This window comes from Xenopus laevis, chromosome 7L (genome assembly GCF_017654675.1).
Source record: "Xenopus laevis strain J_2021 chromosome 7L, Xenopus_laevis_v10.1, whole genome shotgun sequence".
Taxonomy (NCBI): domain Eukaryota; kingdom Metazoa; phylum Chordata; class Amphibia; order Anura; family Pipidae; genus Xenopus; species Xenopus laevis.
The window spans coordinates 118848496-118876008 of record NC_054383.1 but is presented as its reverse complement, the minus strand read 5'-3'; the positions used below and the strand labels follow the sequence as shown (position 1 = coordinate 118876008).

Genomic DNA, 27513 nt, shown 5'->3' with positions numbered 1-27513 from the left:
TAAGGATTAGATACATCTAGCTATAAGTGCCCAGTTTGAAATGGAAATATTTCTGATACAAATGCCAAACCTGCTTTTCTACAATACTGAGACCTGTCAGGGTGTTGCTAAACCTGTCATACCTGTCACTGATCTCCTCCCCCATGCCTGTAGTCCACCTTATAAAAAGAAGAGATGGCCTGACTGTCTTTACATTCCACTGAGCAAGGTTGTCACTGGGAGAGTTTTCATCTGGGGAATGTTAATGCTTTCAAAGTAGCCTGACTTGGGACTCAACGGAATCAGGGACTACTGTGTCAGCTGCTGTGGTTCCACTTTGGCTAAAACCATGAGGGTACTTCCCTTCCTGGCTCTCACTGTCGCCTGCGTCTTCAGCACTGGGTCTGGAGATAATGGAGGTAAATTTTAATATTCCTCAATAATGTCTTGAATATATATATATGTGTAAATGTGCATACTGTATACTGACACTGCTGCTAAGGACTTTAATGACAGGTAATGAGGGATACATGTAGAATGAGGGGCCTTGGTCTGGCACATGAGTTTACATTTCTTGTAGTACTAACTCTTTATTTATTCTTATAATTAATGTATAGATTTACAAATGCTGGATGTATGTGCTGCACATTGTTTCTATCAGTTGGTCAACGTTTAATTGCAGCTTACACTTAGCACTGGTTGTATCCATTGGATTGTCAATGCTATAACATGGGATGGAAGAGCACTACAGCCTCTGTCTAAGCGCAATTATTTAAAATCAGATATGCGATCGGGTATGGGATCCGTTATCCCTAAACCCATTAACCGGAAAGCTCCAAATTACAGAAAGGTTGTCTCCCATAGACTGAATTTTATCCAAATAATCCAAATTTTTAAAAATGCTTTCCTTTTTCTGCTTAATAATAAAACAGTACATTGTTCATGATCCAAACTAAGATATAATTAATCCTTATTGGAAGCAAAACCAGCCTATTGGTTTTATTTAATGTTTACATGACTTTCTAGTAGACTTAAGGCATGAAGATCCCTTATCCAGAAAACTCCAGACCCTGAGCATTCAGGATAACAGGTCCAATACATGTGCTTTGTCCAACCTAAATTATAATTAACCCTTATTGGAGGCAAAACCAACCTATTGGGTTTATTTAATGTTTACATCTTGTCGACTTAATTACAAAAAGATCCTTTATCCAGAAAACCCAAGTCCTGAGTATTCTGTATAACAGGTCCCATACCTGTATTTATAGCAAACATCCAGCAGCCAATACTCTTTGAAAGGCGTTTCAGGGTGGATAAACCTGCTAGACTATTCAAAAACAAGTCACATTTAGAATTGGAACAATTAAACCATACCAGAGAGAGAGAGAAAGAGAAACAATTCTTTTTATTTAGAAATATCACTGTGCCAAAGGCGTATATGATTATTTATCCATGATACAAGCCTATAATAAAATCGCACATATTCTTGCAATGAATCTGTGCTATGGAGACACGCCAATCTACCCACAATAAACAAATAAACTGCAGGAAACTAGATCTGACTGGGTCTGCGAGTATTTAGCTGCAGTCGGAGTTTAACATAGGTCTAATGGCACATACACCAGGAGTGCTACAATTATTGCTGGAGTTTAGACTTGCATTACCACCACTTTCTTTGGCTGATTTGCCTCTTTTATTTTGCTTGCTGAACCGGAAATCCTTTGATTGAAATATCTCCCATAAAGATCTATTATCTAGAAAGGTTTCATAACTTTACTTTTTTTAAGGTGGTCATGCATGCCTGGGTTTTATCTTGCAGAATGGCCAATTTTTACCACAATGCTAAACCTTTAAAATTCTACCCAAACTGAAAAAAATTCATGGGTGGATTGGACATTGACTGATGTTGAAGTGAAGGGAACCACAGCACTCACTCAACTCAGATTTAGGCCATCATCTAAAGTAGTGATCCCCAACCAGTGGCTCGTGACCAACATGTTGCTCTCCAACCCCTTGGTCATTGCTCCCAGTGGCCTAAAAGCAGGTGCTTATTTTTAATTCCTGGCTTGGAGGCAAGTTTAGTTGCATAAAAACCAGGTGCACTGCCAAACAGAACCTCCTGTAGGCTGCCAGTTCACATATGGGCTACCAAATAGCCAATCATAGCATTTATTTTGCACCACCTAGGGACATTTTTCACCCCTGCATTCCTCCCCAGTTATTTTTATATCTAAATGTTTGCTACAGGTGAAAAATGTTGGGGACCCCCAATCTAAAGGAATGGGTTAGTGCTTTTCGACTTCTGTGTGGATGCCCATAATGCTACACTACATGAAACTTTTGGCTTCCCTCATTATAATACTAGCTCAACAACTTGACACAGTAAAACCAGTTGCTTCTGCTGATCCTGATTTTATGCCTCTGATAAGGTTCTAAAAAACCTTTGCAACAAATCTTTGATCTGATTAGTGAATTGGCTGCCTGAAGCTAGAGAAATTCTTCCTGGCTACAAATAAGAAATATTAGTTACCTTCAAACAAGATAAACTTGAAGAGGGGACACTTGCAGGTGCCAGAAGGCATTTAGATATACATTTATCTTTATAAGGATGCTTAGGGGGTCATTTACTAAAATGCGATTTTATCTAATATTTTAACTAAAAAAAGCTTGACCACGACCATCATTTTGCCTTATTTATCATTAAAATAACTCGAATTTATTGTATCAGGGAAAAAACTCGATAAAATCAAGCGAAAACCTGAATCGTACAATTTCCCCCCTTAATTTTTCGGATTATAGGGTTAAACCCAAAGCAGACCACAATATCTTTAAACTGGTCAGACCAGAAAAAATTGAGCTTATATAAAATAAATAAACCCCCTAAGCATCTCCTTATTCTATTGGCATTTGTTAAGTGGATCCCATAGAGAACAACAACTGCAGAAGCCTACTTTGGTTAATGTTAATGTAGCTAATTTCTAATGTCTGGTTTTCTTGGTACAGGTATGGCATCCGTTAACCAGAAAGCTCTGAATTTCGGAAAGGCCATCTACCATAACCTCCATTGTAATTGTTCTAATTACAATTTTTTAAAATGATTTCCTTTTTCTCTGTAAAAATAAAACAGTAGCTTGTACTTGATCCCAGATATAATTAATCCTTATTGGAAGCAATACTGGGTTTGTTTCCATAGACTTAATGTATGGAGATCTAAATTATGTATAAACCCCAGGTCCTACGCATTTTGCATAAACAATCCCACACCTGTATGAAGATTTTTCATGTTTCTAGCCATGGCACATTACTTTTCATCGTATTAAATGAATAATGTATCAAATATTACAGCTTGGAATCTGGGCAGTTGGAGCAGGCTTTATTGGAGTTTTTTTTTTATAGGTTTAGAGCAGTGATCCCCAACCAGTAGCTCATGAGCAACATGTTGCTCCCCAACCCCTTGGATGTTGCTCCCCGTGGCCTCAAAGCAGGAGCTTATTTTTAAATTCCAGGCTTGGAAGCAAGTTTTCATTGCATAAAAACAGTTGTATTGCCAAATAGAGCCTCCTGTAGGCTGCCAGTCCATGTAGGGGCTACCAAATAGCCAATCATAGACCTTCATTGGCATCCTCAGGAACTATTTTCATGCTTATGTTGCTCCACAACCCCCTCTTACATTTGAATGTGGCTCACGGGTGAAAAAGATTGGGGATCCCTGGTTTAGAGTGAGAGCTACGTCTCCTGTTTGTCATTAGAGAAGATGTTCCATTGGTTTATAAGATGATCCAGCTTGTTTCTGGAAACAACATAAACCATTCCAATCATGACAACTATGTCCCCCTCCCTGTGTGATTTATCTCTTTGCCCAGATTACATGGGAAGCAAGTTAATGACTAACTTTCAGCATGTTCCTCCAAAAAGAAAAACTGGTTGGGCACCATATAAACGACTTGAAATGTTTATGAGTGATTTAGCAGTATTTCCACATTCTCCTCTGAACTGCAGGCAGTGCAGAGAGAGTCCCTGAAGGGACAGTCATGACATAGATGAAGGCTTAGAAATGACTTCTGGCTTTTTGAGTTCGAGAATTCTGCTGTCAGATTAAAACAAAAGGCTGGTTTGAAATAGTTCATGAATATGGAACACAGAGACCCCTTCCCTCATATCAAGAATTGATAGACATATGCCTGTTATATTCAAATATTTGCACAAACCTTGAATATTTCTGTAGGAAAGTCTTTATAGTAACATTATACCCTGGCATGGGTCAGTTATTCTGTAGGTGTTGCAGTTTTCTATGCAGCAGGTTTTACAAGATACTTCATTACTCAGCATGCACGCCCTTTCAATTTTTTTCACTTCTATTGACTTTACGTTCTGGTCTCTTACTAGTTATTTCCAGATTTCTTAAAATTCCACATATATATCTATATATAGATATATATGTAATAAGGTTCATATACTAACATGAGTGCAAAAAGAAACACGTGCATTTTCTTACATTATATATGGAATCACTTAACATCAATTAGCTATTCATCAACCTTTCTTGTTATTATCCATTGACCAAGGGATGTCCCCTTTGAGCTCTGTGTCCACGCAAAATATTGCTTTATTTCTGAATGAAGTGCAAACTGGGACCATACCTGAGGATGTTCATGTGTGCGCTTCTCCTACACTTCTTCTATTCAAATATACATGCATGGTGTATGAACAGCTTCAGAACAAAATGGCACCTGCTTGGTCAAGGCTCATCTTGTTCCATTGCTGATCTCAATGTTAGGGCCTGGATGGCATCTCTAAAAGAACCACAAAAGGGAATGACTTTAAAAACGAGGAGATGATTTATATTTAGTTTATTCTAAATAAGCTGTTAATATGTTATAAATTTGCAACTTTTGTATTATTTCTCCCAACAGATTGCTTCTTCTACGATCAGGTCTACAAAGATGGAGATACTATTAAATATGACTGCCAAATCTGGTAAGAATGGAAAGCTTTTTGATTATATTTCTGTTGTTCTCAGTATCCCCCTGCTCTGTTGCAACCCAATCAATTAACCAACAAACCTTCTTAATACAGAGTTGGAACTCACTTTCAGAGAATATTAGACGCTTGTATTTAATAACCACAGTCAGACACGATACGAAAGCAGAGCCACCTAGAAATATTTTAACAGTGTAGTGGACGTATTGATGACATTGCATGGCATGGCAAGCTAAAGGCTATAATATTGTACTGAGGTCTGTATCAAGCCCATAGGCTTCCAATTGGATGGCCCTAATCTAGCTGATACAGAAGCGCCATGTCATTTAAAGGCAACCCAAAGTGGAAGTGGAAAATATTCAACTGTGTTGTTTCTGTTTAAACTACTAACGTCCTAGATCTTAACCAAGGAGACAGAGCTTTACTTAAAAAAGAATCCTAGACATATATTATATAGCACACCCACAAGCATTTAGAAATATTAATAATACTAATAATAATAAAAAAATAAACATTAATAAAATAAACATTAAGGGGGTTATTTATCAAAGTTTATCTCAACTTTTGCAGCCACAAACTCCGATCTAATCTGCACAGGTTTTTATAGAAGTATTTATTTTTACATTTTCCTGAAAATTCGTTTGCCAGGAAAAAAAAACAAATTTTCACGATTTTTTCAAATTTGTCACCCGATTTCTTATGCTTTTTGCCCAAACACTCAGAAAACTTTGGGGTATTGCATGAAGGCCAGTGCACATCAAAAAATCATTGGGACTTCTCCCATTGACTTATATGCAACCTCAACAGGTCTGAGATGCCAGATTTTCAGATTCAGACTTTTCAGGGTATAATAAACTCCGAAAAAATTTGTGATTTTTCAAAAGTCAGATTTTATACTAAAAAATCACAAATTTTTCGGGATTTTTGCATTCGGATTTTAGTAAATAACCCCTTTGTCATACTTATCATTGGCTGAAAAGTTCACAACTGTATTCATGTGTAAAGGATTTTTTTTTCTGTTTAAATGTTTTTATAGTTTTTCACATTAAACAAGCAGGATTTCAAACCAAAAATCAAAGAACAAAGCTATACAATGAGGCACAGCTATACAACTATGCACAGAAAGAAAAATAAAATATAGTTTTTCATTGGTGATGCCACCTAAGTAATTTACAACATCCTAACTTCCAAATCACGCTCAGTGAATTTATGTAAGATTCTTAACTGTTACAATCATAAAATGAAAACTACTTTTTAAGGACACATCAGATTAACCACTATAAGAAAATTATAACTGTAACGAGCCCAGAATACGTGGTTTGAATCTAAAATCAATTTGGTCCCAGAATATTGACCAAGTTTCATTAAATCTTCTTTTTTTGATGGGCTTCTGCTGATTTGATCCTTGTTGCTTCTTGCCAGCAGAGTTGATTTAAAAGGGACTGTATATCTGGTAAAGAAAGAGTGGATTCAGACAGCCCATTTAAGAACAATAATTTCTTACAAAATTAGGTTGAGCAATAAATCACTTAGGGGTTTGGGTCGCCCCTTAGGATCGAGTTCTGGAGAATCCCCTCTAATGGTACATTAAAATTGTCTCTTTTACACCCTGCAGTGAATGTACCAATGGAAGAATTACAGACTGTGCACGTGATGCGAACTGCAGTAAGTGTTCCCTTCTTGGAAATCTAATTTTCCTTTATTGCATGATACCTCTACATCAATATCATGGCAAAGACTTTTGGTTGGCCAGTGCTGGACTTTTATTAGGGGATGTTTGGTGAGAAATTCATCATCTGATCTTCATCTGTGCTGCTTTGTAGAGCAAGGCTAACCCTCTGCTCCCATTTAATAAAAATTAATGACCCTGCAAATAATCCTATAAATAGTGACCCCATTTAGACATAAAACCTGTTTCTCAACCCTTTCTCTCAAACAAAACATATATCTGGAACAACAGCAGAACAGATTGGTTATAACTCGTGATAGGCGAATTTGTCCCGAAAAACTTGTGAAACGCATTGCAGTCAATGGGCGTCAAATTTATTTTGACGCGTATCAATTTTAAATTTTTTATCTGCACGCCTATTTTGTCCAAATGTGTTTAAGTCAATGGCTCTCCGAATAATTTTGAACTATTTATTATTCATATTTTCTAACAAGCTTAGTACCAATCAGAGATATTCTTTGGTCTGTTTTTTTTTCTATACTGGATTTCTTTGTGTTATTCTGTTTTTTTCAAATTTTTTTGCCATTTTAATGTAGTATAACGTAGTGCCACCAAGTAGCATCTCTCTGCAGAATAAATCCTAAGTGATACTTGCTTTAATGGAACTATGGTGTGTCAGACTCGTGCTGCATTTCCTAATTAACAGAATGGAAAGTGAGTGCTAGTTGGGGAAAGTGTTTTGGTCATCGTGGTTTTCTTTTGAGAAGATCCCAGCCTCAAACACTTTGTTCTATCTTTAGAATAAGAAAGGAGCAAGAGGGGAACATTAGGATTCCTTTTCCTTGTCTTTCTCTATGTTTTAGAATCCTTGGCATATATTTTGGGACTGACATGTATTTTACTTCTAAATAGTCTTTAAAAAGGTGGCTACACCTGAGCAGAATACTGATGCGATAGTCTATGATGATGATGATCCAAATATCATTGAAAGCAGCGAGAGCAAGGGGAATGTTCGAGCGAAACGGGCTGCGTCTGGAGGACATAAGAAGAACCCCAGTGGTACGTATTCATCTTTATTCTGCTTGGTCTCACAACAAGTATTCCCTTTGCTCATGTTTCCTGAAATCTAATAACGAATGCACATTTACTATAGGTTCAATAACATATAGAATTAACATTGCATAATACTGAATAAAACTCATCTAGCTGTCCCTTTAACATGGCATCAGGGGACAATTAAATCCACCCTGATCTACAGGAATGTAACTGGAATGTAACTGGCTTTGTTTCAAACAAAGGCCATAAATAAATGTATAAAGCACAATAGAAAAAAGTCAGTTGCTTTATACAGATAATATTAAAAGCATTCGTATAAAAAGAGACAACTAATTTGATAACACAGGCAAGTTCAATACTGTATAGAAAATTTCCCTAACATAACATGCAGAAATGTACACCCAATAGGATTGTTTTGCCTCCACTAATGAGTAATTATATTAGTTTCAATCAAGACAAGGCAGTTTTTTATTATTACAGAGAAAAAAGGAAATCATTTTCAAAAATTTTAATTATTTGATTAAAATGGACATCATCTTTTGTTTGTAGGGTAGGCACGCAAAGAGCAATCCTCCAGGCAGTAGTAGTAAAAAAGGTCTTTGTTGAAGTACAATTGTGGATTACAGGCTTACGCGTTTCGAATATCTTTGACATAAAACACTACCCAAAAACTAAATATATATTTGACAACAGTTATAACTGAATTTAATCGAAAGAGGCAGGGAAGTACCTACCTGACATATGGGACAGTATAGATGACCATGTCAATTAGAGTTTGGATAACAGTTTGATATTCAGCTCAGCCTTGTTTTTTAAGGAGTCAGTATTTGAAACAATCCCATAAAATATACATTTGGTTCATATATCGGATTATTAAAAGGCTTAGTTAGTAATGTTCCACCAGTTTTGGATAGCAACAATCAGCTTGATTAATGGAATTTCTGCATATGATACATATCAAGTCAAGTTTATTGACTTAGTACATTGGAATTGACTTTGTGGTATGGACTGTTCACAAGGTACAGCGCAGAGATAACCTTAACAATTAAGCATATAACATTAGATAACCTTAAACCGCATGTGATATACATCAAGATAATAAAAACAAATACAGATATCAATAGCATAATATTAGAATAACCTAAAATATCATGTCACAGATAAAAAGCTGCATGTGAATATTTGCTGTGCAAATGCAATACTCAGCATACCTTATTCATACCTGTGATTGTGCTGGAAGTCGGTGGGAACAATGTTGCATTGTGGGTGCAAAACAGTAACCTTTATTAATATTTTGTACTTTCTACTAGTTTAGCAAATTAACCATATCATAATCTATTAATCATTAATCTATCATGATTAATAGAGATTTATCATATCAGTAAACAATTTTAATTTTTAAAAGACCTAAAACTAGAATTTCCTTCTTTTACTGAAGCTTATGAGACAAACAATAAATTCAAGCCAAACCAAAGCAACCGTAATGATAATGATGACTCCAGCAAGGAACACAAGGATAGTAACAAAGGGAAAGGACGGAAAATCAACAATGTATTGTCAAAGGATTCATCTGAAGAAAATGCATCTAAAGAAAAATGGAGTAAGTGTAAACAAAAGCAATAAATACATGTATCAGAGAGTTATTCATGTGTATGATGAGTAGACCAACCGTCATTATGTTGGGGGAACAGCTAAAGGGACAGGCATGTTTTGGGGCAAAATTCTTGTAGTGGTAACAATTATGCTGGGATTCTGGAGGCAAAATGTGGTGTTGGGGGTAAAAATGATGGCAGATTATAAACAGCCCTAATGCAGTATGTTTTATATACTACATGTACACCATAGCATCAAATAATTAGAAATAGAAATAAAACTATGACTGTCTTTCTTGACTGAAGGTCATGAAAAGAATGATAAAATGAAGACAAATGAAAGAAAGGGAAAAGATCACAATGACTCCAGTAAGGAAAGTAAGGAGAAAAACCATGAGAAGAGACAGAATAACAAGAATGGATGGCTAAAGGACTCATCTGAAGAAAACGACAGTGCATCCAAAGAAAAGAAGGGTAAGGATCAACAAAGATAACCTATATATTCATCGGTCAATTAATAAGTGTTTAACACAGTTCTTTTTGACAACAAAACTCAGTATCTCATTGGCGTCCCATTGTACATAAAGAAAAGTCATAGAAAGTCCAAAAAGTCAAGGTTTTAAACAATAGAACAATTACTTGAAGTCTAAAACGACCACACTATGTTTTTTGTTTACTATTTTTTCCACTAATCTGTGTTTTTTCTGTATTTCTTAAAAGCTCAAACAATTTGAGATTTATTTAGTCTAAAAAACACAAAAACTCTAATACATAAGGCATATATACATAATGTCTCTCCAATAAAATATTACAAATACCCCTAAAACTCATGTTGCCTTTCTTTCTCTGAAGATCATGACAAGAACAACAAAGTAAGGACAAATCAAAACAAGGGCAATGATCACGATCACTCCAGCAAAGAAAGCAAGGAAAATAGCCACGAGAAAGGAGAGAAAAGCAAGAAAAGATGGCAAAATGGCTCAGCTGAAGAAAAAGATGATTCGTCCAAAGAGAAAAAGGGTAAGAATGATCAAAGGTAACAAATATTTTTCATCAGAGAATGGTCCATGGGTAACAGTTCTTTTTGAGATACAACTAAGCATCCCTTTGGAGTCCCAATGCGAAGCCATTACTGATCTTGATCAGTGTTTATAATGATGATAATAAAAGTCACAGACCTGGCTCTAAACTCTAGTCATTGCTCATTGCTTCACTTTCCATTACACCAGTAAAGGAGTTGGTATATAGGATGTTTTATACATAATGTCTCTCTAATAAAACAATAGAAATAGCCCTAAAACTCATGTTGCCTTTCTTTCACCGAAGATCATGAGAAGAATGACAAAGTAAAGCCAAAACATAATAAGGGCAACGGTCATGATGACTCCAGCAAGGAAAGCAAGGAAAATAGCCACGAGAAAAGAGAGAAAAACAAGAACAGGTGGCAGAAGGGCTCAGCTGAAGAAAAAGATGATGGCTCCAAAGAAAAAAAGGGTAAGAATTAGCAAAAATAGTGAATATTTTCATCAAAAAATTATCCACAGATAACACAGTTTTAGTTTAGATAGGATCATTATAGATTATCATTGTTAAACCATCACTGATCTCAATTAGTGTTTCTAATAATGGTAACGAAAGTCAAAGCTCAGAAAAAGTCCAGCTTCAAAAATGGAGAGCAAGTACTGGGCATCTGAAATTAAATATATTGATACCTGGCATCTAACTCAAGTTCTTGATTGAGTTTGGGATTGGCCCCAATATCAACAATATGTCTCCCACTTGTATTGTATTGGCCTTGACACTGAGTTAGTAAAAGTATGTTCTTCCTTTTTTTGGAAGGAGTTGCAAAGGCAACAGCAAAAATGTATTAATGGCATGAGTACCCTTGAGCCATCAGAAAGCCCCTGTTTCACACTGCACAATAAATCCTTTAGAGGTCCAGTGGAGGATGGAGGTCAGCGTTTGGAGTTTGTAGTGCAAACTATTTAGCTGGAATTCTTGGGGAGTTCTTGTATGTAGAAAACATTGCCCATCATGCTCATAGTTTCACCTGCCACTAGTTTAATGATATGCAGGATATTTTATACATACATGTCACATCAATAAAAACATTCGACAGTATTTAACCACAAATTATCTGTTTTAGACTGAAGATTGGGAAAGAGTGACAAAGCCAAACATTTAAAAATGACATAAACCCAATAGGATTGTTTTGCCACTAGTATGGATTAATGCAGCTTAGTTTGTATTTGGCCTTCCTGTAAATCAGAGCTTTCTGGATAGCAGGTTTCTGGATAAGAGATCCCTTACCTGTGCTTTTGAACATTTATTTTTCTTATACCTGTATATCTCTCAGTTGTGTTTAATTTAGTCTCATTGGTCTTTCAACAATTTGAAAGTGTAGGAAGCAAGTCTTTAATTAATAGGGCCAATGCTCCCATAGCCTTGCGTAAATAATTATACAGTCACTGATAATCGTTTATTATTACAATAACTATTTTAAGGTGATGTCATGTCAAGAAAAGGTGTGAATTATTTTGTGCCTTATGTTTTGGGTGCAAAATGTTGCACTGGTTAGTAAATGAGTTAATAAATGCAATGGCATAACAAAATTAGGCAAGACATTGATATATTTACATTTCTCGAGTGGTAAAAGCATATTGGTGCAGTGCCCGAAGGGACCCCAATATTCTATGTCTGTTCAATGGCACAATTTGCATTGCCAACATTAGGTTAGGTACTATCACATAATATTATCAGTTAATCTAAGACAGGGGTGTCCAAACTGCGGCCCGAGGGCCACATGCGGCCCAGGATGGATATGAATGTGGCCCATCTTGAAACTCAGTTCCCGAGGAAACGTCATAATAATAATATAATAATAAGTCTATTTAATATCCAGATGTCCAATATTCTAGTGCAGGGTTCCCCAACCTTTTTTTTACCCGTGAGCCACATTCAAAAAGAAAAAGAGTTGTAGAGCAACACAGGCATGCAAAAACTTCCTGGGGTGCCAAATAAGGGCTGTGATTGGCTATTTGGTAGCCCCTATGTGGACTGGCAGCCTACAGGAGGCTGTTTTTAGCAGTACACGTGATTTTTATGCATTCAAAACTTTCCTCCAAGCCGGGAATTTAAAAATAATCACCTCCTTTGAGGCCACTGGGAGCAATATCCAAGGGGTTGGTGAGCAACATGTTGCTCGCGAGCTACTGGTCGGGGATCACTGTTCTAATGTATAGCTCCATCTTGTTATTCAACTGGTATTGCAGTTCTTTTCTGTGTATTTTCTTTACTTTTACAAATCAAAAGTGTTTGTGTATTTCATGTGTGGCCCCCGGACAATTTTTCTTTTTCCAATGTGGCCCAGGGAAGCCAAAAGATTGGACACCACTGATCTAAGAGCTCATACAGGAACATCTACAATTGTCATTGATTTGGACTGACTTCTCTACATAACTTATGACTCAATAAAACCTCAATTAAAAAAAATGTCCTTGAATCCAAGTATATATTCAATACAAAGCTTTTACTGAAGAAAACCTTATAGCATCTTCCACCATATAATGCAAAGGACAGTTCTGCAGCAGCTGGAAAGCCAAAGAGAAAATCCCTTTCTTACTATTTTATTTATATTTTCATTTATTTGGGAAGCTGAAATGATTTTTCCTCCCTTTGTTTTATTAAACAGATAAGACCCTAGAGGAGGTGGATACAAATGCATGCATATTTAATAAGGAATCTATAGCTGATGGGGAAACCAAAGATCTCAGCTGTTCCACCTGGTAAGTTGACTTCAACTAGAAGGCCAATAAAATGCCCCATCAAATGACCATGTCTTACTTTGGTAGAAACATTCTCCATACACTGGGAAAGTGTATTCCTAGACACTTAATAGAATAGGTCCCTATGCTAAAGACCATGCAACTTATGTGAATTGGTGTAAATGTGCAGAGAATGACATATGTTCTTGTATTGTAGCACCTGTAACAAAGGGAAGCTCACTTGCGTAAAGAACCTGAACTGTCCAGGTAATTTCTTTTTTGTGTTCATAAACTATAGCTTAACCACAGAACATTATTGGGTTGAGTGTCATGTATTTATAATTGATTCTTCTTTATGTCTATGCCAGGTGTCTGCTCAGTCACAGGTTATCAGATGGTTCGTACCTTTGATGGTTCCTTGTATCAAAGCCCTGGAACCTGCAATTATATTTTGGTCAAGACCTCCGACTTCACAATTAGCCTTAGCAACAAGGCCTGCTCTGATCAGGTTGGTAGATAATCTACAAAGAAAAAAATAAATAAACAGGATCCAAGATGATGTAAGATAAGATAATCATTTGTGTATTTTTTAGAACCCAGATGCAGTTTGCATTGACACAGTGGACATTTACGTGCCTAACATCGCCAGCATTAAGGTTCTACAAGATGGATCAGTACTGTCAGCAGGGCAAAAAGTTGACCTTCCGTTCTTTCTTCATGGTAAGTGCCAAAACTGTCAGCCCATATGTGGAATTTAATCAACTACCATTGATGTTGTAAATATAGCCTACTATTGGACATGGTTGTTATCAATGGCATGTTATCAGTTGATTTAGTTAAACCTGGAGTAAATTATGTAGCCAGGGCAATTGCTAATATTGTAGCGTTTGCTACTGTTATGGGTTTAATTTGGTTCTGCCTGCAAAAGTGTTACAGATGGAAGGTGGTTGAGAATCCTATATCTGCAATAAGAAACCTTAAAACAAAAGACAAAACATTGATGAAGCAAGTTTTTGGTACATAAACCAGGTTGTGGCATGATGTGGTTCAGTTTATTCTGATCCAACTATACTTGGAATAAAATCAACTGTCATTTATTTTATTTAAGAATCTATTACTGTGAGAAGAAGTTCTTCTACGTTCCTGGATGTGGTCACATCAATGTTCAGCCTGCAGTATGACATCGAGGGAAACCGACTGTATGTCATCATTGAAACAAGCTACAAAGATCAAACCAGTGGGCTTTGCGGGACATACAACGACAATCGATTTGATGACTTCAGGTAAATTTCTTTCTTGAGTTGTGCTTTTTTTTGGATGCTGTTGCCAAGTGTGAAAGAACTCATTGTCACCATAAAATATTTCTTGAGTAATAAATTTGAAAAATTTGCACAAAAAAAATCACAATTAAAATACAAAATGGAAAAATACAATGTTAGAAGTACATCTGAACTATTACTCATATGGTGGTCAAAATGGGTCAACCAAAATGGGCAGTGCAAACCACTTGTACTTTACAATATCCTATATAGATAGCCCTTAAGTTAGGCAGTTAGGGAATGCATATATTATATAGATGGTAGATTTACCAGAAAACAGGGCTAATATCACATGGGAAGAGCATACAGAACAGAATAACAACAATTGGGGAAAGGCTACAGTTTATAGATGGTACAAACAACATAGGAAATGGGAACAATTGCACAAGAAAGAGTGTATATAGATAGTACAGTCCCGTTCATTGGCAGATTAGTTACTGGGCCATTTTACAATCATATTCAATCATTGAAGACATTATATTGATTGTATTATACTCTATTTGCATTCTATTCCAGGAGCTCAAGTGACATAACTGAAACGGTGTCTAGTTTGTTCAGCAAATCCTGGAAGTTGCAGTCTCAGTGTTCAGAGCATTTCATAACACCAGTCAGTCCAGGTAATCAAAAGTGACCTGTGGTTGACCAAGAGCTGATGCCATTGGGCTTCCAGATACATTGGAATTGCACTGAGTCTACCAAAAACAGGCTACAACTCTCACTTTTTTTTTTGTAGCTCAACGAGTCACAGCGGATTTAAGCTGCACTAATTCCCTTCAGGACTCGATCTTCGCTGACTGCAACCTTATCATTGACATTCACAACTTTCAGGCCTCCTGTTCCAACAGCATTTATTATGGGAAAAATGTTGGCTTTTGCTCAGCCATGGCAGACTATGCTTATCGATGTGCTTTGGCAGGCGTTTATGTACCTGTGAGTTCTGCATTCCCAGACTGCTGTAAGTACCAAAAATAATCTCCAGGAATCTAATCATGTCTAACTTTTTAGTTTATCTAGCATGTTCCACTGGCCTACCCCCACTTACGGTGCCTACTGCATATGTTCCACTACCCTTTTTGTGACATTTCTGCTGCACATGTTCTACTGGCATTTCCACAGTCTTTCTAATGCACACGATCCACAGTCTCTTCAGCCTCTTTCCTACTGCACATGTTCTATCAACCTAGACTTTATGCACATTTATACATATTCATCATAATCTAGACCGAATCATCATGATCGAGACATACTGTAATGCCTTGAAGGTGCAGAATTTAATTGTGATGTGGAGTAACATCATTCTGGTGAAGTGGCATCTTCTTCTGGATTAATTTGTGTTTGAACTGGAATATTTCTAATTTATTTCTGGCCACTTGAGCTAAAGCCTAACTTTGAACTAAACTTTAGACGTCAACGAGGACCTGAAAAGTTCTATTAATTTGCCTTAAATGGGATTGATTTTGTGATAATACTGTAATTTGATTTTCATTGCTTAATATTGGGCATTTTTTATGTTCTTGCAGTTGTTTCTTGTGAAGGAGGCATGGTTCCCATTACAGAAAATCTCTTTACTCAGGATGATTGTGCTCAGCATTCTTCAGAGATTTTAAAGATGGCAGTGAAGCTTCCATTGAGTGAAGGTTGTGTCTGTCCTAATCATTTATACTTTGATTCTACAAGAAATGAGTGTGTTGATAGGTAAGAAGGGTTTGGAATGGATTGGTTTCTCCTTCTAAAATAAAAAATATATTCAGTTTCTATTTTTCTGCTTTTCTGAACCATTTCCTCTTCTGTAATTTACTGAATAAAAAAACAAGTGAATCAATTTTGTAACACGTCATTCTTCTTTTACAGTGAGGAATGTCCATGTTATAGCAGCAACCATGCATACAGAATTGGAGAGAACATCACTTTTTCCAATGGACAATCATGGTAAGATGACTATTCTTTTTTTTTTTCAGGACTGTGCACTCTTAATATTAAAAAAATCTAGCTTCATTTATGTGCCTCTTACACAGTGATAGACTATCCAACTGTATGTGACCCACTGAGGCCTCCAGCATGCCCAAATTATGTCTAATGCAAATATCTAATAATGTTTATCTTCTTTAATAGTGCTTGTGAGAGGATAATGGCCTGCACTGATAATCCTGACATTCCTATAGGTAAGATTATTTAATTTGTCTTTAGTTAAGAAACACAAGTTTTAAAATTGTGTAATAACTAGCCTATGTATATATATATGTGTGTGTGTGTGTATGCTTTATCAACTAGTTACTGGAACCACATCAAGTATTCCAGAGAGTGAACAACGAATAGACAAATAAATAGCATAATGGGAATATAAACTACAAACAAACTACCTATTTGTCAAAAGTGTAACAATAACATCCTATACTAGAGTCAATAGAACTCTAAAGCCAGTGCTAGAATGACCCTGCTTTTTCATAGTGATTTATTTTTGTTGTCATGCTACATTTTAGTAAAGACATATGACTTTCTCTGCCCCTTTTGTAGACGAAGTTCCAACATGTCCAGATGATGAGGTTTTCTCCGATTGTTTGATGGGATCTGGAAAATCTTGCGAGCCAAGCTGCCAAAACATGGCTGTCATTGACCAAGTCTGCCCTCTAGAGTGTGAGGCGGGCTGCATCTGCAAATATGGGTACGCTTTCCTACGCAAGTATTTAAAAATGTGTATAATATATTATATGCTTATAAAACTGTATAAAAAGCAGTGGTGTGAACGTAATGTGAACTATTTATGTACATACGTTTATAAAAATTCCCCTACAACGCTACAAAGGTAATCTGTGCTTTAGATTAATTCTTATACAGCGGCTCCAGTATAGAGTTATAACATAGTAACATAGTAAGTCAGTTTGAAAAAAGACACACAACCATCACATTCAACCTTTTATGTCTATATAAAACCTGCCTAACTGCTAGTTGATCCAGAGGAAGGCAAAAAAAACTATATGAAGCCTCAGACGGGGAAACAATTTTTCCTGACTCCAAGATGGCCAGTCAGACCAGTCCCTGGATCAATTTTGTACTAAGAGCTATTTTCAATAACTCTGTATTTTCTTACTTGCTAAAAAGCCATTAAACCCCTTCTTAAAGCTATCTAATACTGTATATTGGCCATTATGAATGATTCAGGGAGAGAATTCCACAACTTCACAGCTCTCATTGTAAAAACCTTTCTGATTTAGCTGGAACCCTGGACATCATGGCATCCAAACTCCAAATAATCTTAAATTCCGTGGATTGTGGACTACTTATAAAACGAATAGAATTTGCTAGGTGGCTAGGGACAATGGCTACATTAACTTGAAATGGAGAGATGTATATTGAATATAAATTTAGTAGTACAGATAAGTGGTAGAGAAACATGTACAATGCTCAGCACATACAGTGTAATGTAATAGAAGTTGCAACATTTGCTCAGACCTGGTAACTCTTAGAAACCAGATGTAAACAGCCGACTAGTAAATGTCACCTGCTGATAAGCTGTTATGACTTTCACCTTTTGCCTTTATATTATATTACTGTCATGCTGTTGGAAGATACTGGTGAAGAATGGGAATATAGAACATTAAGGGGCAGATTCACTAAGGGTCGAATTTCGAAGTTAAAAATACTTCGAAATTCGACCCTCGAATTGAAATCCTTCGACTTCGAATATCGAAGTCGAAGGATTTAGCGCTAATCCTGCGATCGATCGATCGAAGGATTTTTCGTTCGATCGAACGATTAAATCCTTCGAATCGAACGATTCGAACGATTTTAATCCAACGATCGAAGGAAAATCCTTCGATCAAAAAAAGGTTAGCAAACCTATGGGGACCTTCCCCATAGGCTAACATTGACTTCAGTAGGTTTTATCTGCCGAAGTAGGGGGTCGAAGTTTTTTTTAAAGGGAAGGTACTTCGACTATCGAATGGTCGAATAGTCGAACGATTTTTACTTCGATTCGTTCGATTTCGTTCGAATTCGAACGAATTTAACCAATTCGATGGTCGAAGTACCCAAAAAATACTTCGAAATTCGAATTTTTTTCATTCGAATCCTTCACTCGAGCTTAGTGAATCGGCCCCTAAATCTTTTTTTTAATGAAATCCTGTTTATCTTCTCTTGTTGTATAGAAAGTTGAGGAGCAATGACGGCACCTGTGTCCCACTGCAGGAATGTCCATGTGTGCATGGAGAAGATGTTTATAACCCTGGAGAGACACTGGCACAGGATTGCAACACTTGGTGAGCACATTATATACATTATAAATCAAATAACCATTAGAGATGTAGTTATGAGCGATATACATTTTTCTAACACCCTGTTTCCACCACTAGCACATGCAAAGATGGCAAGTTCACATGCACCAATAATGCTTGCAACGTGGTATGTAATGCCTATGCTGGAGGCCAATTCATCCTCTTCGATAACATCTGGAAAACCTTCAAGACAGGGGAGTGTCAGATCATTCTTGTTGAAGTAAGCTGCCTTTTAAAACCTACTAGCATAATATTAGATAGATGTCTTATTTATTTTTTCAAATGCATCCTTTTTATTTCTCTTTTGATTTCTTAGTCTCAAGACGGGCAAGTCCCCAAATTCAGAGTTGTAATGCAAAACACAAAAACTGAAAATCTTGGTGGAGCTTTGGCCACCAAGAAGATCTTCATCAGATTTGGAGGAGCATATGTAGAGTTGTCCGATGCAGATCCTGTCTTGGTAAGTAGAAATCTATTTATTATAGGTCAATTATTAGTTGTTTGAATGCATTCTTCATACAGTATTTATGCATTCTGTCTCTAGGTTCAAGACTTGGGAAGTACAACCCAAGTAAGACTCTATCGTTCTGGATTCTACATTGTTGCCCATTTTCTGGAAGGTCTTGCAGTTTACTATGATCAGCACTTAGATGTTATTATTCAACTCCAGCCTCATCTACAGGTGAGATGATCTATTGCTATGTCAGGAAACATAGACTTCAAGGTTTTATAATGTTAAATTTCACCTTTTACAGGTTTCCCATGTTTTCATGTATATGCCTATGTAAAGGTTTTATTAGCATTAAGTAGAAGTCCTTGAGACCTAAAAGCAATGCCGCAGTCATATTACATATAATGATGATCAGATTTAATGCCTTTATTAAATTATTATATTTGGGTAAGGCATTTTATAGGCTGGCAGAATCACTTTAGATGGAATGCTTGAATTTTCATTAATGTTGGTTTTCTCTTTATTTAATGATGTGTCCAGGTAAATAAAAAGTTGGTATTTCATGCTAGGAAGTAAAAATGCTAGTAGAATTTCTGTTGAGAGAGAAGATTTTTTTGTGAAAATACATTTTTGGACATATTTATTGTATCCATTCAGGGCAAGGTCCAGGGTATGTGTGGTGATGCTGACCAGACAACAACTGCTGAGCTAGCTATTAGCAACATGGCACAGTATGGAGCTCAGTTCATTATTGGCAAGGTAAGCAAATATTACACAATTTAAATGCAATGACCAAATTAACTGAAATGCAAAGATCAATGTCCTAAAATTGTGATTGTTGATTGAAATTAATTCTCCTTTTTTTTCAGTGCACTTCCTCAGATGAACCCTCACCTCCTCCATCTGATAACAACAAGCATTACACAGAGAAACGCTGCAGTTTGCTGTTCAGTCCGGACTTCGCTGAGTGTCACACCATTGTAATTATTTATTTTACTTTCATTTTTTCAAATTTGGGATCCACTGCCATAATATGGTCCAGTATACATACATGCTACCTGTTAGTTAATAAGTCCCTTTCCTTGCAACAGGTCCCTGTCCAACCATATTACACTGCTTGTGTAGAAGAGACCGAGGCCTGCAGGGAAGGAGAAAGCTGTCTGTGCTTCTGTACAGCTCTTTCTGCTTATGCCCGAGCCTGCTGCCGTAAGGGCATCAACGTTGACTGGAGAAACCCCGACACATGCCGTGAGGATTTGTATTGTTTGACATTATGGTTTATGGACAGTAGCGTATGACATAACTCTTACAAGTTATTCTTTTTTCCCTATTAGCTTCCCCTTGTGAATACTACAACCGAGGTAAGAATACTAGAATAGGAATTGAAGGCTTGTTTAGCAAGCCCAATGGTACTCTGGGGCCCAGGAAAATAGTAAAGAGGAGGGGTCCCTAAGACTTTTGTAGCAGAGGAGCTCTATGTTATATATTTCCCTGGTATATCAGAACTTGTAAGGTTAAAGATTTTTTATAATCTGAAAAGTAAGAGTCCCATTGTTTGATTTCTTTGGCAAAATTTGCTACTATGAGTTGGTAGATTGGGTTGCCACCTTCCCTCATTAAAACTAGACAAGTACACAATATTTATCCTAAATGTATGGTAGATAGCTTTGGTTTGGACCAGGTTTTGGTTACTACTATTTCTTTGTTCTCTTAGATTCTGGAGAGGGACCATATCGTTTAGTCATGGTCAATGGCCAAACCTTGATGGCAGATTATGACACCCAGTCTGTGTCACTGATCACTAAGGATACATCAGGAGATGTCAAAGTCAGCTTCATGGTCACCCCAAGTCTCTTTGTGGACCCACTGTGTAAGTTGTTAATCTGCTTAATAACTTGTTTGCCTCAAGGACCTCCAAAACACATAGGGGCCGATTCACTAAGGGTCGAATTTCGAAGTTAAAAATACTTCGAAATTCGACCCTCGGATTGAAATCCTTCGACTTCGAATATCGAAGTCGAAGGATTTAGTGCTGATCCTGCGATCGATCGATCGAAGGATTTTTCGTTTAAACGAAGGATTTTAATCCAACGATCGAAGGAAAATCCTTCGATCAAAAAATCACAGGCAAGCCTATGGGGACCTTCCCCATAGGCTAACATTGACTTCGGTAGCTTTTAGCTGCCGAAGTAGGGGGTCGAAGTTTTTTTTAAAGGGGAAGTACTTCGACCATCGAATGGTCGAATAGTCGAACGATTTTTCGTTCGATTCGTTCGATTTCGTTCGACTTCGAACGAATTTAACCAATTCGATGGTCGAAGTACCCAAAAAATACTTCGAAATTCGAAGTATTTTTACTTCGAATCCTTCACTCGAGCTTAGTGAATCAGCCCCATAGTATTTCCAGTAGCTGGCAGCAAAGATTTTAACTTTAATTCTTATCCTTGGTTTGCACTGATATGGAAAGTAGGGGCCGCTGCAGAGGGATGTTTTGACCACCTGATGGCTTTGTGGGCAAAACACCATGGCCGGCATTAGCCTCAAAGAGTATGAATTAACATTAGAAATTACACTAGCATGGAAGATACTCAGCATCTTGAATGAGAACTAAAGTCTAACTAAAGAAGTAGACTAGGTATATTGTACATTATATTTTGGGCATCTGTACCAGCCCAAGGCAACCACAGCCCTTTTTCTGCTGATTCACTGCACATGATCTGTGCTGCTGTCACTTACTGAGCTTAGGGACCCACTTACAATATGTAGTACACATAGGGGCAGATTTATCAAAGGTCGAAGTGAATTTTCGAAATTAAAAACGTCAAAATTTGAAGTAATATTTGGGTACTTCCACCATCGAATAGGCCAAATTCGACTTTGACTTTGATTCGAATTGAAAATACTTAAAGTTTAAAAAACTTCGACTTCGACACTTCGACATTTTGCCACCTTAAACCTGCCGAATTGCTATGTTAGCCTAAGGATTTTTTTGTAAAATCGTTCAATCAGAGTCCACTGAGCTTGTGAGTATCACAGACACTTTCCAAGATGGTGACTCCCTGTGACAAGTTTGAAGTCTTGGATCATTGCTTTAGGCTGATACTAAACGTTCAGTATGTAAAATATGGCACTTTTAACCATATTATTTTTTAGGGTTTAATTCTATTTCAATGTTTGTGTTTCCTTATCCATTTCTAGATGGCAGAAAGTTAATCTCTTTGGAATCTGCTCTGCACCGCAACTTCTTCATCGTCCAGAATGCAGATGGTACCCTAGGCTTAAGGAAGTGGCAGCCAAGTGCCAGCTTCCGTATACAGGCTACTTTTATCCTGAGAGAAGGTCGCTGGATAAATGGCTACAGCACTCTTGAATCCTATTCCTCTAGGGGCCAATATCTCTCTTTTAACAACACCAACAAAGTTCTGGTGATGACCAGGGTTAAATCTACAAACATGCTGGCAATGAATTTCAAGCTTACAGGTGGGTGTATGGAAGAAATAAATGAGGTACAAACAATGGTACAACAAATTGCTTCTACTAATAATCTAAGACCAACAGCAAGAGTAACATGTTTACCTAAATGTACCACAAGCTGATAGATTTAAGTATTCATTGCATTTAGTTGGGTCAATATTTATTATGGGTAATTATATTGATTTAGAACTATCTTATTTCAATCAATCATCTAGAAAATGCATTTGATCACCATGGATATTGATCCCTTTAAAGTGTTCCTTTAGCAAATGTAATTACATAGGTTGAGTCACCTATATCAGTTTAGATTGCCACTGTTTTGTAACCTCTGTGCTCTTATCTCTCCAGAGGAAACCTTTGGATTACCATCATTCTCTATCTGCACCTGGAAGTACAGATCTTGTGGCCCTGCTTGCATCCCAACATGCCAAGATCCCCTGGGAGAGAAGTGCACCCTAACTCTTAAGTAAGTAGCAGTAATATTTGCACCAGTTCTCATAAGCAGACTGAGCTCTCAGGAGAACGTAGACATGAACATTTATTGGGAGTGTAGCAAGACTTGGAGAGCCACAGAATGAAGATGACTGCTCTAAAGAAGGAATGTTAGGTGCAGGAGATTATTAACTATCTTGTTGGTCTTTTTTATTTATAGAGTGGAGGGCTGCTTCCCAATTTGTGCCCCAGGAATGGTGTTCGATGAAGTTACCCATCGTTGTGTGAATAAAGATGACTGTAAGTTCCTATTATTCAGTTCTTGGAGTAAAACGTATACTCAAATAAAATACTTTAATCTCATTGTGAGGCAAGTTTCTTTGTTGAAAGACTGACTTGAAAAGAACCCTGTATTCCATCACCCAGGGAAGTGAATACTCACTTAAAATGACCCATGTTTTATTATACATAAATAAATTGTATCTCAATGTTAATAAATGAGATCTGGACACTAATCTTTTGATCTGATTCCAGGTGTGTCCATCCCTACGGTATCACCAACACCAGTGCCACCGACACCAACTAAGGTAATTAGCTCATAGAATTCTGGACTTCTACACATCCACCACCAGTTAATTGTGGTGGGATTAAAGGGCATGTAAAGGCAAAAAATAAAATCCCATTTTTACTTTCTTTAATGAAATGAAAATCTCCAATATACTTTAATTAAAAAATATGTATAGTTTTTATAAGAAACCTGACTGTATGCAATGAAATTCTCCCTTCATTTGCTGCTGTGGATAGGAATTGTCAGACGGTCCCTAACTGCTCTGCAGGGAAACAATCATACTTATGAACAGCCATGCAGAACTCAAGCAGCTTTGTTTGTTTCCCTGTTTTGATCATTTATGATGATCCCTAAGCAGCCCAGACCACACTGAGCATGTGCACAGTCTTGGTCTTGCAAAGATGTTTAACAAAGTTACAAGATGTGACCTCCTGTGGCCAACTTTGAAAGCATAAATCATTTGTTTGATTAGGCTTGTGGTGCAGTAAGTTCATGTTTATGTTTAGTATACAAAATACAGCATTTCTAGCCTTATTCTATTTTAGACTTTCCTTGTACTTTAACACAAGTTCAAACCGGATTTGGAATCCAGTGGATTTTTAACTAACAAAGGCCAGGCAAATAACCTGCTCTGTATTTTACATTTTATTATATAAAGATGTTGCAACTGCCAGATGCTCTTCATACAGTATATTTGGGCAGAACTGATATTGTGTGCATACATTACAGGAACCATGCAAGGATGTGACTTGTGTAGAAATGAATTGCAAGGTTGGAGAAACTAGAGTGGAAATAAAAACAACAGATCCCTGCTGCCCACGTTATCAATGTGGTAAGTGATGGGTGAAATATGTTTGGCATATAATGCTCCCATCTACATCATAAATAGTCATATTTATCCCAATTTAATAGAAACTGTTACTATAACTCAGTGTTATTTATATTGTATATTGGAATAATTACTCATATTAATGTATGTATTTTTGCAGAGGCCATTCCTACTACCCCAGCACCACCAACAACACCGGTAAGGATCTTCAGTGGTATTACTGTCATCATCCTGTGTTGTTCATGATATGGACCATCCACTGTCCTCCCCACAGAATTGCACTATGTAAAACAAAGTATACATGATATGACAAACACCACAGCACAAGTTATGTCAGTTTGTTTTGGTGTCCAGTTAAAGCTCACATTATTTAGCCAACGTATTTACTGAATAATGTGTTCAAACTTTTACAGATGACTTTTATGATTGATGTTTGTAGCCTCAGTCACACTTTCCATCCATAATTTGTCTTCCAGTTAATTTTCATTATTATGCATGCAAAAGAATCAACTTATTGCCCTCCCTTGCTCTGGAATAGATATTGGGACTACATTTATATCATCATGCAATATACACTGTGGAACTTTATATTTACATAATCTATTTACATTATCTGTGCCCATTCACAGAACCCATGTAAAGATGTCAATTGTGAAATTCCAACATGCAATTCAGATGAACAACTTGTACAAGTTAAATCAACAGATCCTTGCTGCCCTAAATACAAGTGTGGTAAGTACTTGAATAATGTTTTTAACTTTTGCCATGTACCTATTACAGGGTAGATGTGGCTTCTGCCCAGAGCCTCAACAACTGCCAAAAAAAATTCATCCAATTTAGAAGATCATTGTTTATTGTTTTAAAGGGGACCCATCACCCAAAAAATTATCCCATATCCTATTTTATTATGTAAAGTGAACTTTAATTACACTGCATAAATTATTTGAATTTAGTTTCCTTCTGTCTGGGAACTCCTAATTATAGTAAGCAGACAGGAGCCATTTTGTGGACACTGTTATTAAGACAAGCCTTGTATCATCTCAGAATCTTGTTTGTGCACCAGAATGGGGGACCTGATGTCCATCCCTATGCCCTGGCTACACAATTAAATGGTGAAGAGAACTGGGGGAATGTGAGGAGAGCAGTGACATCTAGGAAGTGCTGAATGGAAAGTGAAAGTAATTGTCTGCCCCACCTCGATGCCTAAGGCATCGAGGAGGGGGCTGGCAATATTTGATTGACAGCTGAGATTTTCAAATTAGAGATTACAACAGCTATAAATGCTTTAATTAAAAAAAAGATTTTGGATTTCAAGTTTAATTTGAAAAGGACTTTTATTATACAGCTTTTTATGTCGGGGTGACAGAACCCCTTTAATTGTTTCTTTAAAATAATTACCACCCTGCTGGTGGGTCACAGGTTGGATTCCTCAACCACCCTCCAACTATAACCACAATTTCTAACTTTGGCATTCAGTGACTATTTTACTTCTACAGTATATTTACAAAATGGAAGAAAGCTATCTCTATTTGCTGGTATCTGCAGATGAATAATTTTTCTTGCTCACAATATTATATTATGTCATGGTTCTGCATCTGCTTACAGAGTGCCCGGCCACATGCAGCTCTCCACCTGTTTGTGGAAATGGAAGACCACCCATCCAATATTTCGACCCAACTTCTCAGTGCTGTCCCCTATATGAATGCCGTAAGTAACCCCGTTATTTAAAAAAGAAAATTGCATAGTAGGCACCAGGACCTCTGATTAGGACATCATAAACATACATGGTTCTCATGTATTTGCCTTTATTGTTATTGTTATTCCTGGGTATTTCATGGATGATTCCTTGACTGTTTTTGATTTTGTTTATAGCTGACGAGACAACCACCGCACCACCAAGGAGCCCAACTACTCCGGTAGGGAATCAGCAAAACATTATACTGGGGTTTATGTCAATAGCTCCATCCAAGAGATTTTAGAAAATTAAACATATCCACACAGTAAACCCTTTATTATTATGGTTTGGTTTCTATCTCAATATACCATACATCAATCGAGTGTATCAGTTGTGGACATCCACTAAGCTGCAGTGTCATGATGTTTACCATCTTATATATCCTGTATATTCGATATGCAATCTCAACAGAGGGAACATATTATGAACTTTAAGGCACTGATGAATTCTGTTCATTACAGGAGCTATGCAAGGGTGTGACCTGTGAAATAGTGACTTGTGCAGAGGGTGACGAAAAGGTGGCAGTTGCCTCATCTGATCCATGCTGTTCCCGCTATGTGTGTGGTAAGTTCTAAAGTACCATTATAACACTATATTTCCAATTCATTGTGAAAAAGGCACATACAATGAACAGAAAAAATATTTCTTAGTGAAACTTTATTGTATATGAAAGGAGCAAAGACAAAGCAGATATAACTGCAAAGTGTGTTTTATTCAGACAACGAATAACTGATACAAGAGGTAAAGAAGACTGTGTCCAAAATGAGCTTACAAAATGTAGTCATGAAGAGTACCAACTGCCCTGCCAGAACTTTCCACATGAACTGTGGCCTTATGCAGCCTACACTCCTCCTAAAAGAAGTTCTAGGCATCACATGATAGATCTCAGTATTGATTCTTTTTTCCCAGACCATAGCTAGGATTGCGTCTACTTGTGTGTCCATTGCAGCTTCCCAGGGTAGGGAATATAACAGCACAATGCAGCCCCAGTACCTAATTGGAAAAATTGTTATTACTGCTGCCATTTTCCACAACTGGAGGGACCTGACGACCCACCGTCAGATAGGTGCTTCTTCCATGCAAGGTGTTAATACGTACACATTTTAATTATGATTGTTCTTTGTTCGCAGTTACGCCAACAACCCCAACTCCAATCAGACCTACAACACCGGTAAGAATCTCAAAATGAAGACCAACGATATCTCTCAATTATTATTACCATTATTTCTATTATTAATCACACCCGTGAAGTTATATTTAAGTGTTTTAACTTTTCCTAACAGGAATCTTGCAAGGATGTGAAATGTGAAGTGGTGACATGCTACTTTGGAGAAATAAAGAAAGAGGTTCCTTCAGCAGATCCCTGTTGTCCACGTTATGAGTGTTGTAAGTAT

The 27513-nt window shown here is 37.0% G+C and overlaps 1 protein-coding gene across 1 annotated transcript in view; it reads left to right on the top strand.

Annotated features, from left to right (window-relative positions):
* Positions 1-207: 207 nt before the first annotated feature.
* Positions 208-27513, top strand: part of otogl2.L (otogelin L homeolog) — a gene marked incomplete at its 5' end in the record, with an annotated part of 52158 nt that continues 24852 nt past the window's right edge. Inside the window, 40 exon segments of the mRNA NM_001089059.1 lie at positions 208-398; positions 4893-4956; positions 6575-6624; positions 7541-7687; positions 9123-9284; positions 9583-9750; positions 10129-10296; positions 10603-10770; positions 12968-13061; positions 13258-13307; positions 13409-13548; positions 13634-13760; positions 14149-14323; positions 14876-14976; positions 15093-15314; positions 15880-16054; positions 16211-16288; positions 16472-16521; positions 16874-17021; positions 18505-18615; positions 18709-18850; positions 18947-19090; positions 19175-19312; positions 19739-19840; positions 19951-20061; positions 20173-20329; positions 20416-20442; positions 20796-20951; positions 22280-22561; positions 22904-23021; positions 23208-23287; positions 23522-23574; positions 24285-24387; positions 24545-24582; positions 25014-25116; positions 25990-26091; positions 26257-26300; positions 26581-26683; positions 27250-27290; positions 27403-27505. Of these exon segments, the coding sequence (NP_001082528.1) occupies positions 329-398; positions 4893-4956; positions 6575-6624; positions 7541-7687; positions 9123-9284; positions 9583-9750; positions 10129-10296; positions 10603-10770; positions 12968-13061; positions 13258-13307; positions 13409-13548; positions 13634-13760; positions 14149-14323; positions 14876-14976; positions 15093-15314; positions 15880-16054; positions 16211-16288; positions 16472-16521; positions 16874-17021; positions 18505-18615; positions 18709-18850; positions 18947-19090; positions 19175-19312; positions 19739-19840; positions 19951-20061; positions 20173-20329; positions 20416-20442; positions 20796-20951; positions 22280-22561; positions 22904-23021; positions 23208-23287; positions 23522-23574; positions 24285-24387; positions 24545-24582; positions 25014-25116; positions 25990-26091; positions 26257-26300; positions 26581-26683; positions 27250-27290; positions 27403-27505 (4615 nt within the window).